Genomic DNA, 17,795 nt, shown 5'->3' on the forward strand with positions numbered 1-17,795 from the left:
ATTTTAACCAGACAACTGGTGGAGTAGCAATGAACAAACATGAATACATTACTAGGAAAATGTATTCTGTCTAGAATTCACTTGGGATGCCTTGAAATAATAGGAATCAGAGCAAACTAATACCACGTTAATGTAGCCGCCAGACACGTTTCCTTGGGATTGCCTTAGGAATCAGTGAACATTCCTTTTCCCATTTGAATATTTGTATTTACTTTAAATGATCAAAAACAGGGAGTGGGGGAAGAGATGGCGATGAGGTACCATTTAAATAACACTTAAGTCAAAATAGGACTAAGGCTGTCGTTAATCGCAACTAACTAACGTGATTAACTAAAAAAATTAATTGTGATTAACAAAATTAACCATGATTAATCGTAGTTTTAATCACACTGTTAAACAATATAATACCAATTGAAACTTATTAAATATTTTGAATGTTTTCCTACATTTTTGTATATTATATTCTGTGTAATTGAAATCAAAATGTATATTATTTTTTATTACAAATATTTGCACTGTAAAAATGGTAAATAGTATTTTTCAATTCACCCCATACAAGTACTGTAGTGCAATGTCTTTGTCATGAAAGTGCAACTTACAAATGTATATATTTTTTTACATAACTGCATTAAAAAACAGAACAATGTAAAACTTCAGAGTCCACAAGTCCACTCAGTCCTGCTTCTTGTTCACCCAATTGCTCAGACAAACAAGTTTGTTTACATTTACAGGAGATAGTGCTGCCCACTTCTTATTTACAATGTCACCAGAAAGTGAGTACAGGCATTTGCAATGGCACTTCTGTAGCCAGCATTGCAAGGTATTTACATGCCAGATATGCTAAACATTCGTATATCTCTTCATGCTTCAGCCGCCATTTCAGAGGACGTGCTTCCAGGCTGATGATGCTTGTTTAAAAAATAATGTGTTAATTAAATTTTTGACTGAACTCTTTGGGGGTGGGGGTAGAAAAATCGCATGTCACCGGCTCTGTTTTACCTGCCTTCTGCCATGTATTTCATGTTATAGCAGTCTCAGATGATGACCCAGCACATGTTCATTTTAAGAACACTTTCACGGCAGATTTCAAAAAACGCAAAGAAGGTACCAATGTAAGATTTCTAAAGATAGCTACAGCACTCAATCCAAGGTTTAAGAATCTGAAGTGCTTTCCAAAATCTGAGAGGGACGAGGTTTGGAGCATGCTTGCAGAATTCTTACAAGAGCAGCACTCCGATGCGGAAACTACAGAACACGAACCACCAAAATAGAAAATCAACGTTCTGCTGGTGGCATCTGACTCATATATTGAAAATGAACATGCGTCGGTCCACACTGCTTTGGATTGTTATCAAGCAGAACCCATCATCAGCATGGACACGTGTCCTCTGGAATGGTGGTTGAAGCATGAAGGGACCTATGAATGTTTAGCATATCTGGCACACAAATGCCTTGCAATGCTGGCTACAACAGTGCCATGAGAACACCTGTTCTCACTTTCAGGTGACGTAAAGAAGTGGGCAGCATTATCTCCTGCAAACATAAAAAAACTTGTTTGTGTGAGTGATTGGCTGAACAGGAAGTAGGACTGAGTGGACTTGCGGGCTCTAAAATTTTACATTGTTTTATTTTTAAATGCAGGTTTTTTTGTACATGTACATTTGTAAGTTCAACTTTCATGATAAAGAGATTGCACTTAGTACTTGTATTAGGTGAATTGAAAAATACTGTTTCTTTTGTTTTTTTCTACAGTGCATATACTTGTAATTAAAAAATAAATATAAAGTGAGCACTGTACACTGTATTTTGTGTTGTAATTGAAATCAATATATTTGAAAATGTAGAAAACATCCAAAAATATTTAAATAAATGCGATTCTATTATCTTTTAAAAGTGCGATTAATTGCGTGATTAATCATGATTAATTTTTTTAATTACTTGACAGCCCTAAATAGGATTTAGCCCTAAGGATGCCTATTTCCTATACTGGTCTGCTGCCAAGTGGTGGATTTTACCCTGAGTGCCCAAGAGCATGTTTGCCATACAGACATGTATAAAAAGATCTGGTCCCTGCACTGAGAACTTACAATCTAGATGGAGGGTTTAGACCCAATCGTATGTGAGGGGACGACTTGGGCTCCTAAGTGCCTAACACACCTTTGAAAATGAGACTTCGAATCCTAAGTAATTTAGGCCCTTTGAAAAATCATACTCAATATCTCCAATGAGGTGCTTCCAGCTCTTTTTAAAGCATACAGAGATAAATAAAAGCTCTCATCCAGACTCCTGGACTGAGCTTTAGAGCAGGCCGAGTCACCTTCAGTTTCAGTATTTAAGGCAGTGGTTTTATGGGCTGGCAAATGCAGGCAGTGTCTGAATGTCAGCAACTACTGCTGCAAGGATCAGGTGCTTTTAAAAGCCAGCCCAGTGGCACTGTGATAATGAATTCTTCCTTGTAGTGGCAGAGTCCTACTGAACCCCCATGCAAGCTCTGCCAAGACAATCATCTCCTTTCTGTTTGAACAGGGCCCTGGGCTCCCCACGTACTAAACGAGCAATGTTATTGGGGCTCATGGAGAAGAGTGCTGCCGCTGCTCAGGGATGGCCTATCCAATTTGGAGAGCCTTCCACTAGTTTTTATCCAACTGTGCCTGTGACTATTATAGTCCTTGTATAGGAGTGAGATAGCAGCATTTGTGTCATTCCCCTTTTTGCCATCACCGCTGCAGTAACGTGGTGCCAGAATTCAAAAGCCTCATCAAATAGACAGTGAAAGTCTGTACGAGTGTGCTGTTGTCTCTGTGCTGTCACTTTAATAACAAAAATCTGAGACTCGCAATCCCCTTGGCTGGACTGATCTCCATATTCGGCTCTTTGACAGTCGTCTTGGCCTAGGTTCCTCTGTTTCTTGGTTTCCCATTCTCTGTTTCTGCTGGGTTTTCCTCTCCCCACCTCTTATTAGCGTATGTCTTATAGTTACAACTACAGCATGATCCTACAACTTGTTGACAGCAAGGGAGATGTCGGCGCATGTGGGAGCACCCTGGAAAGTTGATGGGGTAGATAATTTGTGTACATTAGATATTGGCAATCCAGGTTTCAGAGTAGCAGCTGTGTTAGGCTGTATCCGCAAAAGAACAGGAGTACTTGTGGCACCTTAGAGACTAACTTGCTTACAGACAGCCCCCCAACCTGAAGCAAATACTCACCAGTAACCACACACCACAGAACAAAAACACTAACCCAGGAATCTATCCTTGCAACAAAGCCCAGTGCCAACTCTGTCCACATATCTATTCAAGTGACACCATCATAGGACCCAATCACATCAGCCACACCATCAGGGGCTTGTTCACCTGCACATCTACCAGTGTGATATATACCATCATGTGCCAGCAATGCCCCTCTGCCATGTACATTGGCCAAACCAGACAGTCTCTACGCAAAAGAATAAATGGACACAAATTTGACATCAGGAATCATAACACTCAAAAACCAGTAGGAGAACACTTCAACTTCTCTGGCCATTCAATAACAGATTTAAAGGTGGCAATTTTGCAACAGAAAAACTTCAAAAACAGACTCCAATGAGAAACTGCTGAACTTGAATTGATATGCAAACTAGATACTATCAATTTAGGCTTAAATAGAGACTGGGAATGGCTGAGCCATTACACACATTGAATCTATTTCCCATGTTAAGTATCCTCACAGCTTCTTGTCAAACTGTCTTAAATGGGCTGTCCTGATTATCACTACAAAAGTTTTTTTTCTCCTGCTGACAATAGTTCATCTTAAGAACATAAGAATGGCCGTACTGAGTCAGACCAAAGGTCCATCTAGCCCAGTATCTGTTTACTGACAGTGGACAATGCCAGGTGCCCCACAGGGAGTGAACCTAACAGGCAATGATCAAGTGATCTCTCTCCTGCCATCCATCTCCATCCTCTGACAAACAGAGGCTAGGGACACCATTCCTTACCCATCCTGTCTAATAGCTTTTAATGGACTTAACCACCATGAGTTTATCCAGTTCTCTTTTAAATGCTGTTATAGTCCTAGCCTTCACAACCTCCTCAGGCAAGGAGTTCCACAAGTTGACTGTGCGCTGCATGAAGGAGAACTTCCTTTTATTTGTTTTAAACCTGCTGCCTGTTAATTTCATTTGGTGACTCCTAGTTCTTGTATTATGGGAATAAGTAAATAACTTTTCCTTATCCACTTTCTCAACATCACTCATGATTTTATATACCTCTATCATATCCCCCCTTAGTCTCCTCTTTTCCAAGCTGAAAAGTCCTAGCCTCTTTAATCTTTCCTCATATGGGACCCTCTCCAAACCCCTAATCATTTTAGTTGCCCTTTTCCAAACCTTTTCTAGTGCCAGTATATCTTTTTTGAGGTGAGGAGACCACATCTGTACACAGTATTTGAGATGTGGGCGTACCATGGATTTATATAAGGGCAATAATATATTCTTAGTCTTATTCTCTATCCCCTTTTTAATGATTCCTAACATCCTGTTTGCTTTTTTGACCACCTCTGCACACTGCGTGGACATCTTCAGAGAACTGTCCATGATGACTCCAAGATCTTTTTCCTGACTTGTTGTAGCTAAATTAGCGCCCATCATATTGTATGTATAGTTGGGGTTATTTTTTCCAGTGTGCATTACTTTATATTTATCCACATTAAATTTCATTTGCCATTTTGTTGCCCAATCACTTAGTTTTGTGAGATCTTTTTGAAGTTCTTCACAGTCTGCTTTGGTCTTAACTACCTTGAGCAGTTTAGTATCATCTGCAAACTTTGCCACCTCACTGTTTACCCCTTTCTCCAGATCATTTATGAATAAATTGAATAGGATTGGTCCTAGGACTGACCCTTGGGGAAAACCACTAGTTACCCCTCTCCATTTTGAGAATTTACCATTAATTCCTACCCTTTGTTTCCTGTCTTTTAACCAGTTCTCAATCCATGAAAGGACCTTCCCTTTTATTCCATGACAGCTTAATTTATATAAGAGCCTTTGGTGAGGGACCTTGTCAAAGGCTTTCTGGAAATCTAAGTACACTATGTCCACTGGATCGCCCTTGTCCACATGTTTGTTGACCCCTTCAAAGAACTCTAATAGATTAGTAAGACATGATTTCCCTTTACAGAAACCATGTTGACTATTGCTCAACAGTTTATGTTTTTCTATGTGTCTGACAATTTTATTCTTAACTATTGTTTCAACTAATTTGCCCGGAACTGACGTTAGACTTACCGGTCTGTAATTGCCGGGATCACCTCTAGAGCCCTTTTTAAGTATTGGTGTTACATTAGCTAACTTCCAGTCATTGGGTACCAAAGCCAATTTAAAGGACAGGTTACAAACCTTAGTTAATAGTTCCACAACTTCACATTTGAGTTCTTTCAGAACTCTTGGGTGAATGCCATCTGGTCCCAGTGACTTGTTAATGTTGAGTTTATCAATTAATTCCAAAACCTCCTCTAGTGACACTTTAATCTGTGACAGTTCCTCAGATTTGTCACCTACAAAAGCCAGCTCAGGTTTGGGAATCTCCCTAACATCCTCAGCTGTGGAGACTGAAGCAAAGAATCCATTTAGTTTCTCCACAATGACTTTATCATCTTTAAGTGCTCCTTTTGTATCTCGATCATCAAGGGGCCCCACTGGTTGTTTAGCAGGCTTCCTGCTTCTGATATACTTTAAAACATTTTGTTATTACCTTTGGAGTTTTTGGCTAGTCTTCCTTCAAACTCCTCTTTAGCTTTTCTTATTACACTCTTGCACTTAATTTGGCAGTGTTTATGCTCCTTTCTATTTGCCTCACTAGAATTTGACTTCCACTTTTTAAAGGAAGTCTTTTTATCTCTCGCTGCTTCTTTTACATGGTTGTTAAGCCACGGTGGCTCTTTTTTAGTTCTTTTACTGTGTTTCTTAATTTGGGGTATACATTGAAGTTGGGCCTCTATTATGGTGTCTTTAAAAGCGCCCATGCAGCTTGCAGGGATTTCACTTTAGTAACTGTACCTTTTAACTTCTGTTTAACTAACCCCCTCATTTTTGCATAGTTCCCCCTTTTGAAATTAAATGCCACAGTGATGGGCTGTTGAGATGTTCTTCCCACTACAGGGATATTGAATGCTATTGTATTATGGTCACTATTTCCAAGCGGTTCTGCTATAGTTACCTCTTGGACCAGCTCCTGCGCTCCACTCAAGATTAAATCTAGAGTTGCCTCTCCCCTTGTGGGTTTCCGTACCAGTTGCTCCACAAAGCAGTCATTTTAAGTATCGAGAAATTTTATCTCTGTATTTCATCCTGAAGTGAAATGTTCGCAGTCAATATGAGGATAATTGAAATCCTCCACTATTATTGGGTTCTTAATTTTGATAGCCTCTCTAATTTCTCTTAGCATTTCATCATCACTATTACTGTCCTGGTCAGGTGGTCGATAATAGATCCCTAATGTTGTATTTTTATTAGAGCATGAAATTTCTATCTATAGAGACTCTATGGAACATGTGGATTCACTTAAGATTTTTACTTCATTTGAATCTACATTTTCTTTCACATATAGTGCCACTCCTCCCCCTGCACGACCTGTTCTGTCCTTCTGATATATTTTGTACCCCGGAATGATTGTGTCCCATTGATTGCTCTCAGTCCACCAGGTTTCTGTGATGCCTATCATATCAATATCCTCCTTTATCACAAGGCACTCTAGTTCACCCATCTTATTATTTAGACTTCTAGCATTTGTGTACAAGCACTTTAAAAACTTGTCCCTGTTTATTTGTCTGCCCTTTTCTGATGTGTCAGATTCTTTTTTATGTGACTGTTTATCATCTGATCTGGCCCTTACATTATCCTCTTCCATCCTCTGCTCCTGACTATAACCTGGAGATTCTCTATCATCAGACTCTCCCCTAAGAGAAGTCTGTGTCCGATCCACATGCTCCTCTGCAGCAGTTGGCTTTCCCCCATCTCCTAGTTTAAAAACTGCTCTACAACCTTTTTAATGTTTAGTGCCAGCAGTCTGCTTCCACTTTGATTTAGGTGGAGCCCATCTCTCCTGTATAGGCTCCCCTCATCCCAAAAGTTTCCCCAGTTCCTAATGAATGTAAACCCCTCCTCTCTACACCATCGTCTTATCCACGCATTGAGACTCTGAAGCTTTGCCTGCCTACCTGGCCCTCCGCGTGGAACTGGGAGCATTTCTGAGAATGCCACCATAGAGGTCCTGGATTTCAGTCTCTTCCCTAGCAGCATAAATTTGGCTTCCAGGACATCTCTCCTACCCTTCCCTATGTCACTGGTACCTACATGTACCACGACCACCGGCTCCTCCCCAGCACTACACATAAATCTTAATTAATTAGCCTGTTAGAGTTGGTTGGGCAACTCCCACCTTTTCATGTTCTCTGTATGTATATATATCTCCTCACTATATGTTCCATTCTATGAGTCCGATGAAGTGGGCTGTAGCCCACAAAAGCTTATGCTCAAATAAATTTGTTAGTCTCTAAGGTGCCACAAGTACTCCTGTTCTTATTGTCAATCCAGTTACTAGAACCTGAATTGCTTAAGGATCCATCTCATTAGGTGCATTCTCAGAGTCTCCACACTCATGAAAACCAAGAGTATCCTAAATGACACATACAAATTCTCATGAATGCTCTCACTGATCTGAGAAGTTGATCTTCCTCTTTTCTCCCAACTTCAGGGTATTGTCTCACTTCCACTGCCACAAGGCCTTATCTGTAGTCTTTTCCGTTGTTTTCCTAATCTTATGCAACTGTATGCTCCTGTCACTACTAAAACAGCTTTCAGATCACTGAAATGTCAGTATCTTGTAAAGTGCCCAATCTCTACTTACTCAGGAAATAAGAATCTAAATATAGACTCTCACATCACTTTTTAATCTGTTCCCCAGTGTCAGAGCTCCAAGAGACTGTAACATATAGAAGCAATTTCAGGGCTTGTGATCAGAAGGATACATTTGAAATACTTCAAACCCAAGTGCAACCAGCTCTGCTGTTCTAAAAGTCTTGTGAAGAGGTGAAGGAAAATGAAGCCACAAACGTTTTCTCTTATTTTTGTCAGAAGCAGAAAGCCATTTCCCCCAATATTAAAAACAAAGCTTGTGTGTCAGAGCAGAAGGAAGAAGATGAAGATCAAAGGATAAGTGCCACTTGCTTTAGCATCTGTGAGTAAGTTAATACCCGTGAGGTCAGAAGCATTCATAACCTATAAAAGAACCTTAAAGGGGGTGCACATGCACGCTTGGAAATAAACATAGGTCGCAATCCTACAATGTGCCACACCTCTCTGTGCCCGCAAATTTGAGGTGTTCAATAGATGTGTCTAAGTAACGTCTGGAAACTTTAGTGACATACAAACAGAATAGAAATGCAGTGAGAGTTAATCAGGTAGCTTTTCAAAACTCATTTAGTACTGCGGAAGAGGCCAGGGCCACCCAGGGGTGGGACAAGTGGGGCAATTTGCCCCAGGCCCTGGGCCCCACAGGGGCCCCCATAGGGGCCCCCATGAGAGTTTTTCAGGGTCCCTGGAGCGGGGTCCTTCACTCGCTCTGGGGGCCCCAGAAAACTCTCACAGGGCCCGGGCTCTCAGAGCTTCTTCTGCTCCGGGTCTTTGGTGGCAATTCGGCGCCAGGGGCCCCCTGCCGCCAAAGACCCCAGGTCCCCTGAATCCTCTAGGTGGCCCTGGAAGAGGCATTGATAAGCATTCTCTACCGCAGAGAACAGTGGTGGAAGAGTGATAAAATAGCATGCTAATTCATTCAGAGAGGCATGTGTATAGCCTTTTCCTATGCTGCTGCTGAAGATTGCAAATTCCATCAACAGGAAAGGGCCTAAAAGCCAGTGACAGCATTCGGCTACTATGGAGATGGACAGCAGTATAAAACAGATAGAATGAGCTCTAGAGCCATATTCCTCATGTGCAGTAATCAGGTGAGAGCATGAAGGGCAGAACTTTCAGCAATATCTCATCTTAATAATAATGAAAGAGAGAAAGTTATTTCTATCTCAAGAAAACCCTGGTCACAGGAATTGATGCTAATGCTGCAGATGGTTCCATCTGCGTAGGTGTCACAGTGTTGACATCAGTTTCTTTTGATCATAATCACTTGAGGCCCAACAGTTATCATAATGTCATCAGTACGTGGCTCATAGGAAGAGAAGATTACATCTCAGCTTATGGAACTGATAAGGACTCCATAGGTAACTTTGAGAGGTGACAGGCTGAGATCATACAGCTAGATAGAGCTGTGCAAGAATTAAAGCACTCTCTACAGCAGCTGCTTTACTAAAAATTTGAGCGTGAAAAAGAAAATGCTCCATGGGTCCTTTGTTATACACAACAAGTGAGCTGTACATTTTCACACACATCTGAATAGCTATAAAGACTCTGTGGGACTGGTGGAATGTTTTGAGCAGCCTGATATTTCAAAGTGGAGCTCAGATTTTAGTGTTTAAAAATAAAAAAATAGCAGTGAAAACAGTTTTCCATAGTCAAGGGTATTATCTGCTGTTCCTGGTATTTGGCTAAGCACTGAAGTGTTTGACGCGGTCTTGGCATGGGGATGTGTATGGTTTATACAAATAGGCATTGGTTTTTAGGAATAGGAATCGTTCACCCATTCTGTTGTAATGGGTGACTGGTCTTATATTTTTCAATATCCACTTTTTAGTGGTGGTGGTATCTCAGTTCAGCAGTGTACAATAAGCTGCTAAATAAAGACTCAAACAGACATTTTTCCAAGTGGCCCAAACATCAGCCTATTCAATTCTGTTCAGGTTTTATTACTGCATTCATTCCATGGTATCTGAGCCCTCGTTCAGAAATTGGAATATTCCCACTAGACATCAGAAAAAACTCAAGTCCCTACCAAATTTATTGAAAAAAGCATTTCTAAGGTCTCCATTCCCACAGTGTCTAGGAGCTACCAACAAAGTACCTAGAGATATTTGGCTAGTATGTTCCGCCATGTCCTACCGGTATCTCCTCTGCTCCAATTTGCTGATGAATGGTAACTTTTTCCCAACTCCAGTGAGGCTGAAATAAAAGAAAGGTGGGTTTATTTTCTTTTGCTTTTTGCAGATGGTGTGAAAAGCAAAAAAATTCATGAGTTACACTTGGCAATATAAAGAGCTTTGCTCAGTTTAAATCAGCACTACTCTGTGTAGCTCCAGATGGCTTCAGGGCTTTCAGAGGGGAAGATACAACAATAAAAAATTATGATTTATGCTGAAATTGAAGGAGGGAGAAATACACAGAGAGGCTGAAAAGACATAATTATTTCCTGTATGCCAGAGATGAGAGGAGGAAGAAAGAACTTAATAGACATAGATTCATGAGATGTAGGGAATCAAATGTTCCTTTGTACTTTGTTTATAATGAAATTAAAGAGCTGTACATTTTAAACAAAAAGCCCTGGGGAAATATTCCATTTTAACCTGGATTTTAGAACTGTGTTAATAGCTCTAACTTTGCAGCTCTGCACAATAAATTATAGAGATAATTCAAACCTCCTGATTCAGGGGTGTGAGCTGATGGCTTGTGGGGGTTCAAAAAGGAATGTGCCTGGTGCATTTCTTGGTTTATTTTTTGCTTTCCTTTGAATCATTAGATATTATGCTACTGTTGGAGGAAAGACACCAAAGGGGATGGAGTTGTGGCATGATCCATTATGGAAGCACCTATTTACTTATGTAATGTGTTGTTGACACATAATCTAATGTGCTTGTTGGTTTACGTAACAATGCTTTGTCTCTGAGCTCTTAACTTGTAAAGTTTGTTTAGCCACAATAGCTGTCAAGCAGCTATACCAGAGGTTACGTACAGGGAAAAGAATGTAGCGAGGAGATGGTTTGGTTTGGATGGAGCTGAAAGAGTATAAAGCAGAAGGGACAATTTAACTTCCAGGGTTTTTCCGACAGAAAGAAAAGCAGTGGAGATGGGGGAAGGGACGTGTGCTCTATTATTGGTTGATTGTATAATTTATTTTGACTTACTAGAGATGCCGCCTCAATACTCCAGGTACCTTTATGAATAATTAAAAAACAACAAGTGCAAAAGACAAAATACTTTACTGGCTAACACTGTTGCATAATGCAGTCCAACAATATAAGAACATAAGAATGGCCATACTAGGTCAGACCAAAGGTCCATCTAGCCCAGTATCCTGTCTTCCGATATGGCCAATGCCAGGTGCCCCAGAGGGAATGAACAAAACATGTAATCAAGTGAACCATCCCCTATTGCCCATCCCAAGCTTCTGGCAAACAAAGGCTAGGGACACCATCCCTGCTCCATCCTGGCTAATAGCCATTGATGGACCTATCCTCCATGAATTTATCTAGTTCTTTTTTTAACCCCATGAAACATGTAACAATATGTAGTAACTTATATAGAATCCAGTTACCTGAGAACCTCTTCAAAATAATAATGCCTCAGTCACCCCAAAGCCTTCAACCCACCCCTCCTGGAAAACCCTGAGAAAATGGCGGTAGACCTTGCATTAGGCAATGGTCAACAAATTCAGGTTCTCTTGGACTATGGTGGGAAGTGTGTTCCAGAGTGAAGGACCTCTTGTACTCTCCACTCTGTGAAGCTGTTCCCCTCTGTGGAGGGAAGAATGAAGCTTCAACGACCTTAATGTAGTTTTAGTCTCCCACTGTGGTTTTTGTGCATGTGAACACCTCACATTGGGACCATAGGCCCAGGTCCTAAAAATGTATTTAAGTACTTTAGGTCTTGTCTACACTGCCACTTTACAGTGCTGAAACTTCCTCACTCAGAGGTGTGAAAAAACACACTCCTGAGAGATGCAAGTTTCAGCTCTGTAAAGTGGCAGTGTAGACAGTGCACCAGCACTGTTAGCTACTCTCCTTGTGGGGGTGGGTTTTTTACAGCGCTGTGAGAGCTCTCTCCCAGTGCTGGTGCCGCGACTACACAGCCAGGTTAAAGCACTGCCGCAACAGCCCTTTAACGTTGGTAGTGAAGACATGCCCTAACTCTCATTGATTTTAATGGTAGGTAGATGACTAAACACCTCTGAGGATCTGGGCCTTACTAACTAACTCATCATAACTCATCTCATCCTTCAGGAGGCATCAAATGAGTCTAAGGTAATTCCCCCTAGAAAATCCAGCTTAACCTGTAAGGGAAAGACAGGCAGTACAAGAAACAACAGATCCTCTCGCTTCCACTGTAACTCTCTTGAATCTGAATGTAAATAAAGTCCCAGGGTTCACCGCTGTCACTCCTGTAATTCTGAAAGGATAAAAAAAATCTTCTACAAAATAAATCAATAAATAAATAATAAAAATAAAAAGAGAGGCAAGGGCCCACATTTAAACTATAATGTGACAACAATTTTATCAGAGCAGCAAATTCCTAAACACCAAGCTCTACCCATAAAACAAAAACAACAAGGAAAACAAGCTAGCTATTGGTAAAGGCCTGAAACTGGCAATATAACTGTACATGGCTTGAAAGAGTTAAACATCCTGCAAAAAAAAAAAAAAAAAAAACCCTCAAAAGACATGTGGGGAGATAATGTTGGTGTTTTGTGTATTTACATGTGTATGAGTAGGGTCCACAGTGTAATCAATAGTCCCTGTCTATGCTGTATTCTGATAATTCAGAGATCAAATGAACATCCTATCATTTAAATGAATTGTAAACACGGGATATCTCGGTATTCATCTCTCTTTGAAATGTACTGTGAATGGTGGAGGAACAAGCAAATGGCCTAATGAAATCTTTCAAAGTCATCCTAATGACCTTTTGTTCCCCGGAGGAAATTCCAACTTGTCAAAAGACATGACATTGCATAAAAGATCCTTGGGTCCTGAGATTTGCTTAGTCTTCATCAGGGGAAGTTTGAGTCGCAAGACTGAGGTTCCAGTTATGCTGGTACAACCTGAATATGATACTTGGACACTGGTCTGTAAACTATGAACTATTTCTGAACGAACTCTTTGCAACTACGAAGCTCACCATCTCAGCTATGAATCTGCACCTCACGAACTCATGTCTGTTTGTATATTGATCTTTTAACCATACTCTCTCTCTTTTGTTTTTTAATAAATTTTAGTTTAGTTAATAAGAATAAGATTTACAGAAATTTTCATCATATTTGACGTGGGTACCTGGATAGAGGCCTGAGGCTGGATCACTTTAAGGGAACTGTGTTGTTTGGACTTTTTAATAAAGAAGCTGTTTTATGCTGGCTTGGTAAATCTAAGTGTTCGAATATCTGTCAGCTTTATGGGGATTGTCTGCCCCATTCTTTGCAGTTCACCTTAATGGAGTGACCACAGATGGCTCCCCACTGGGACTCCGGTCACAACAACAAGGAAAACAAGCCAGCTATTGGCAAAGGCCTGAAACTGGCAATATAATGCTAACTTTAAAATGTACCACTCATAAGCCAGCCCTGATGTTAGGGACAGCGTTACAGCTGACATGGTACTGTGCAAAAATTTCCGAGGTGCTTGAACTATGTACAAAGTACCTCAGTCTTCATGAACTGCCGTCACTAATATAAAACAAACAATTTTTCTGAACTCTGTTGAGTTTTGATTCTCTTCCAAAGGCTCTTATGTCTCTCACCACTATACACTGTCCTTCAGTATCTATTGCAACTTCCTTTAGATAATCTAAACCTTTCCCGACCCTCCTTGTATTTCCCCTGTAAAGTTGAAGAGGTTCCCAAAGCTCTGTGTTTCCCATCTCCTCTCCGCTATTCCCCTCTGCTTGCCACAGTATGTGTTATTCCTTGATATGTTTGCTAATATTTATTACCTTATTACTAGTCTATTGCTTTGCTAACCTGGTATCAAATCCTATCATTAAATCACTTTACATTTATTATTTCCCCCCCAACAAGCCTCCCTACACTAATCATAGAAAACAGCAACTGAAGACTCTGCCTTCATGTAGCATATCTGTAACTGACATGTTCTTCTTTAATGGAAATAGAGTGTCATGCACTTTTGAGGAGCAGAGGAAACTGTCTGCACATCCATATTTTCATTCGCTACATTTCTATTGTCATTACACTGATATTCTTGCATTTCAAATGTATTATGCTTTTTAAAAAATGCAAAAGAAGTTCAGAAATAGCTGAACTGCCTTCCCCAGGCTCTTTTTTTTTTTTTTGAGTCATCTAACAACCAGGTAAAAGGACATTCATATACATACCAGTCCAGAAATGTTTCTCTCTCCCAATACATCTGTCCTCATATTTCACATACCCTTTTCCTTCACTTATGAGTGGCAATGAATTCAAATGTGATTAATCTATCTGTTTTGTAAGCTTTGTTTATTAATTATGTAGTCAAATACCAATTAATTGCATGGAGGTATACTAAAGACCCAAAAAAAAAAACCCTATTGGATCATCCAGTTAATTTTTCTGCCTGTGATGGATACAGTTCCTAGATAGAGGATGTTTCAGATAATAAATGCTAAAATAATACAGTATCTGAATTAAAACTTCAGGAGGCAGATCCTCAACTGGTGTAAAGTAACATAGCTGCATTAGAGGGGTAGCCATGTTAGTCTGTATCCACAAAAACAAAAAGGATTCTTTTACTTTTTTCGTTATAATAAAGTTCTTCTTTTAAGAACCTGATTGATTTCAGTGTCCTGAAGACAAAGGGTCTGGTCTGTGCTCTCACTGCTAAGGCAATTAGTTGGTATATTATTCTCAAGCCTTCCCAGGAAAGGGGGTGAAGAGGCTTGGGGGGATATTTTGGAGGGATAGGGATTCCAAGTGACCCTTCCCTGAATTTTTGTGTAAATCATTTGGTGGTGGCAGCAATACCATCCAAGGACAAGGAAAGGAATTTGTGCCTTGGGAAAGTTTTGACCTAAGCTGGTAGACAATAAGCTTAGGGGGTCTTTCATGCAAGTCCCCACATTTGTACGCCAGAGTTCAGAGTCGGGGAGGAACCCTGACAGCATCTGAGGCCTTGTCTATATTATGAAGTTACAGTGGTTTTCCTTAGGCCTTGTCTACACACAAGTGAAATGCTTTAATTAAACTGGTTAAGTTAAACTGTTTTAAAGCCCTATGCGGACACTCATTTCAGTTTAAGGGTATGTCTTCACTAGCAATGTTAAAGCACTACTGTGACAACACTTTAATGTGGCTGTGTAGTCGTGGCACCAGTGCTGGGAGAGCTCTCCCAGCGCTGTAAAAAAACCACCCCCACAAGGGGAATAGCTACCGCTCTCAGCACTGGTGCACTGTCTACACTGCCACTTTACAGCACCGAAACTTGCAACACTTGGGGGAGAGAGGGGTGTTGTGTTTTTTCACACCTCTGAGCGAGAAAGTTTCAGAGCTGTAAAGTGACAGTGTAGACAAGGCCTAAGAATAACTCATTTTGGTTTAGCTAAACTTGTTCCTAAACAATTTAAACTAAATTGAATTAAGCCTGGTTTAAATAAAAAAAGAGCATCCATGAATCTTTCATACTGGTTTAACTAAATTGGTTTAAATTCACATCTTAAGTTACATTGGTGCATTTATGTGTGTAGACGAGCTCTTAAGGTGTGATTTTAAAACTGATTTGGTTAAACTGGTCTGAAAGACTGTGGTTGCTCTCCTTTCAGTTTAAATATGCTTAAATGACAGACAAGGGCCATACAACTGTTGAAAAAAATGGCAATGTCTACAAGTGCTTACAGATCTTGTCTAGACTAGGATTTAAAAGTGTGATATAAAATCATGTGAGCTCGCTTGGGGTATGGCTACACTGGAAACTTCAAAGTGCTGCTGCGGGAATGCTCCCATGGCAGTGCTTTGAAGTGCGAGTGTGGTCACATGCAAGTGCTGGGAGAGAGCTCTCCCAGTGCTCCTGGTAATCCACCTCCACGAGGAAATTAGCTCCAAGCACTATGTCTACACTAGCGCTTTAAAGCACTCAGACTTGCTGCGCTCAGGGGGGTGATTTTTCACCCCCCTGAGCCGGCAAGTTAGAGTGCTATAAAATGTAAGTGTAGACAAGCCCTTGATCTCACTAACACCTTTAAAACTCTAGTCAGGACAAGGCATATGCTAAACTGATCTAGTTAAAGCCTAGAGGGGAGCTGTGCTAAATTACAACTTGCTTTGTCTTGACTAGTGTTTTAGGAAATGTTAGATTGTGGTAGGTAGCAAGATCTCAGTAATGTCACACTGTTAAATTCTAATCTAGACAAAGCCTCAGAGAATAGCATGGTCCTACTAATCTTATTATTTTAATGAGAAATTGCACCGGATTCGCAAGACCTACATGACTTTTCAGTGTGAAGCGAAGTATGGAGTCTAAGGGGTTAGGGCAATGTCTGCTCTTAGTTACACTGGTCTAAATCCAGAATAACTCCACTAAAGTCCAGTTTTACACTGGTGTAAACTGAGAGCAGATTTTAGCACTGAGGCGATACCAATCTACTGGGGTGTGTGTATGATACATATGTACATAGAATCAAAGGACTGGAAGGAACCTCGAGAGGTCATCTAGTCCAGTATCCTGCACTCATGGCAGGACTGTATTATCTAGACCATTCCTGACACGTGTTTGTCTAACCTGCTCTTAAAAATCTCTAATGATGGAGATTCCACAACCTCCCTAGACAATTTATTCCAGTGCTTAACCACTCTGACAGTTAGGAATTTTTTCCTAATGTCCAATTTAAATCTCCCTTGCTGCAATTTAAGCCCGTTGCTTCATGTCCTATCATCAGAAGTTAAGAACAATTTTTCTCCCTCCTTGTAACAACCTTTTATGAAAACTGTTATCATGTCCCCTTTCAGTCTTCTCTTTTCCAGACTAAACAAACCCAGTTTTTTCAATCTTCCCTCATAGGTCATGTTTTCTAGACCTTTAATCATTTTTGTTGCTCTTCTATGGACTTCTCCAATTTGTCCAAATCTTTCCTGAAATGTGGTGCCCAGAACTGGACACAATATTCCAGTTGAGGCCTAATCAGACCGGAAGAATTGCTTCTCATGTCTTAGTTATGACACTCCTGTAAATACATCCCAGAATGTTGTTTGCTTTTTTTGCAACAGTGTTAACTCATATTTAGCTTGTGGTCCACTATGTGGTCCCCCAGATCCCTTTCCGCAGTACTCCTTCCTAGGCAGTCATTTCCCATTTTGTATGTGTGCAACTGATTGTTCCTGCCTAAATGGAGAACTTTGCATTTGTCCTCATTGAATTTCATCCTCTTTACTTCAGACCATTTCTCCAGTTTGTCCAGATCATTTTGAATTTTAATCCTATCCTCCAAAGCACTTGTAACCCCTCCCAGCTTGGTGTTGTCCACAAACTTTATGTATTCTCTCTATACCATTATCTAAATTATGAAGATATTGAACAGAACTGGATCCAGAAATGATGCCTGAGGGACCTGACTTGTTATGCCCTTCCAGCATGACCTTGAACCACTGATAACTACTCTCTGGGAACAGTTTTCCAACCAGTTTTGCATCCACCTTATAGTAGCTCCATCTAGGTTGCATTTCCCTAGTTTGTTTATGAGAAGTTCATGTGAGACAGTATCAAAAGCTTTACTAAAGTCAAGATATACCACATCTACCACTTCCCCTCTATCCCGAAGGCTTGTTACCCTGTCAAAGAAAGCTATCAGGTTGGTTTGACATGATTTGTTCTTGGCAAATCCATGCTGACTGTTACTTATCACCTTATTATTTTCTAGATGTTTGCAAATTGATTGCTTAATTATTTGCTCCATATCT

At 40.4% G+C, this 17,795-nt stretch overlaps 1 protein-coding gene across 1 annotated transcript in view; it reads right to left on the reverse strand.

The window, feature by feature from the left end:
• Positions 1-9,816: 9,816 nt before the first annotated feature.
• The window catches only part of CFAP418 (cilia and flagella associated protein 418), a 47,797-nt gene continuing 39,818 nt past the window's right edge, over positions 9,817-17,795 (reverse strand). The window contains exon 6 of the mRNA XM_050941377.1: positions 9,817-10,090. Within this exon, the coding sequence (XP_050797334.1) occupies positions 10,027-10,090 (64 nt within the window). The 3' untranslated portion in view covers positions 9,817-10,026. The remainder of the gene's footprint in view (positions 10,091-17,795) is intronic.

This window comes from Gopherus flavomarginatus, chromosome 2, assembly GCF_025201925.1.
Source record: "Gopherus flavomarginatus isolate rGopFla2 chromosome 2, rGopFla2.mat.asm, whole genome shotgun sequence".
In the NCBI taxonomy this organism is placed as follows: Eukaryota; Metazoa; Chordata; order Testudines; family Testudinidae; genus Gopherus; species Gopherus flavomarginatus.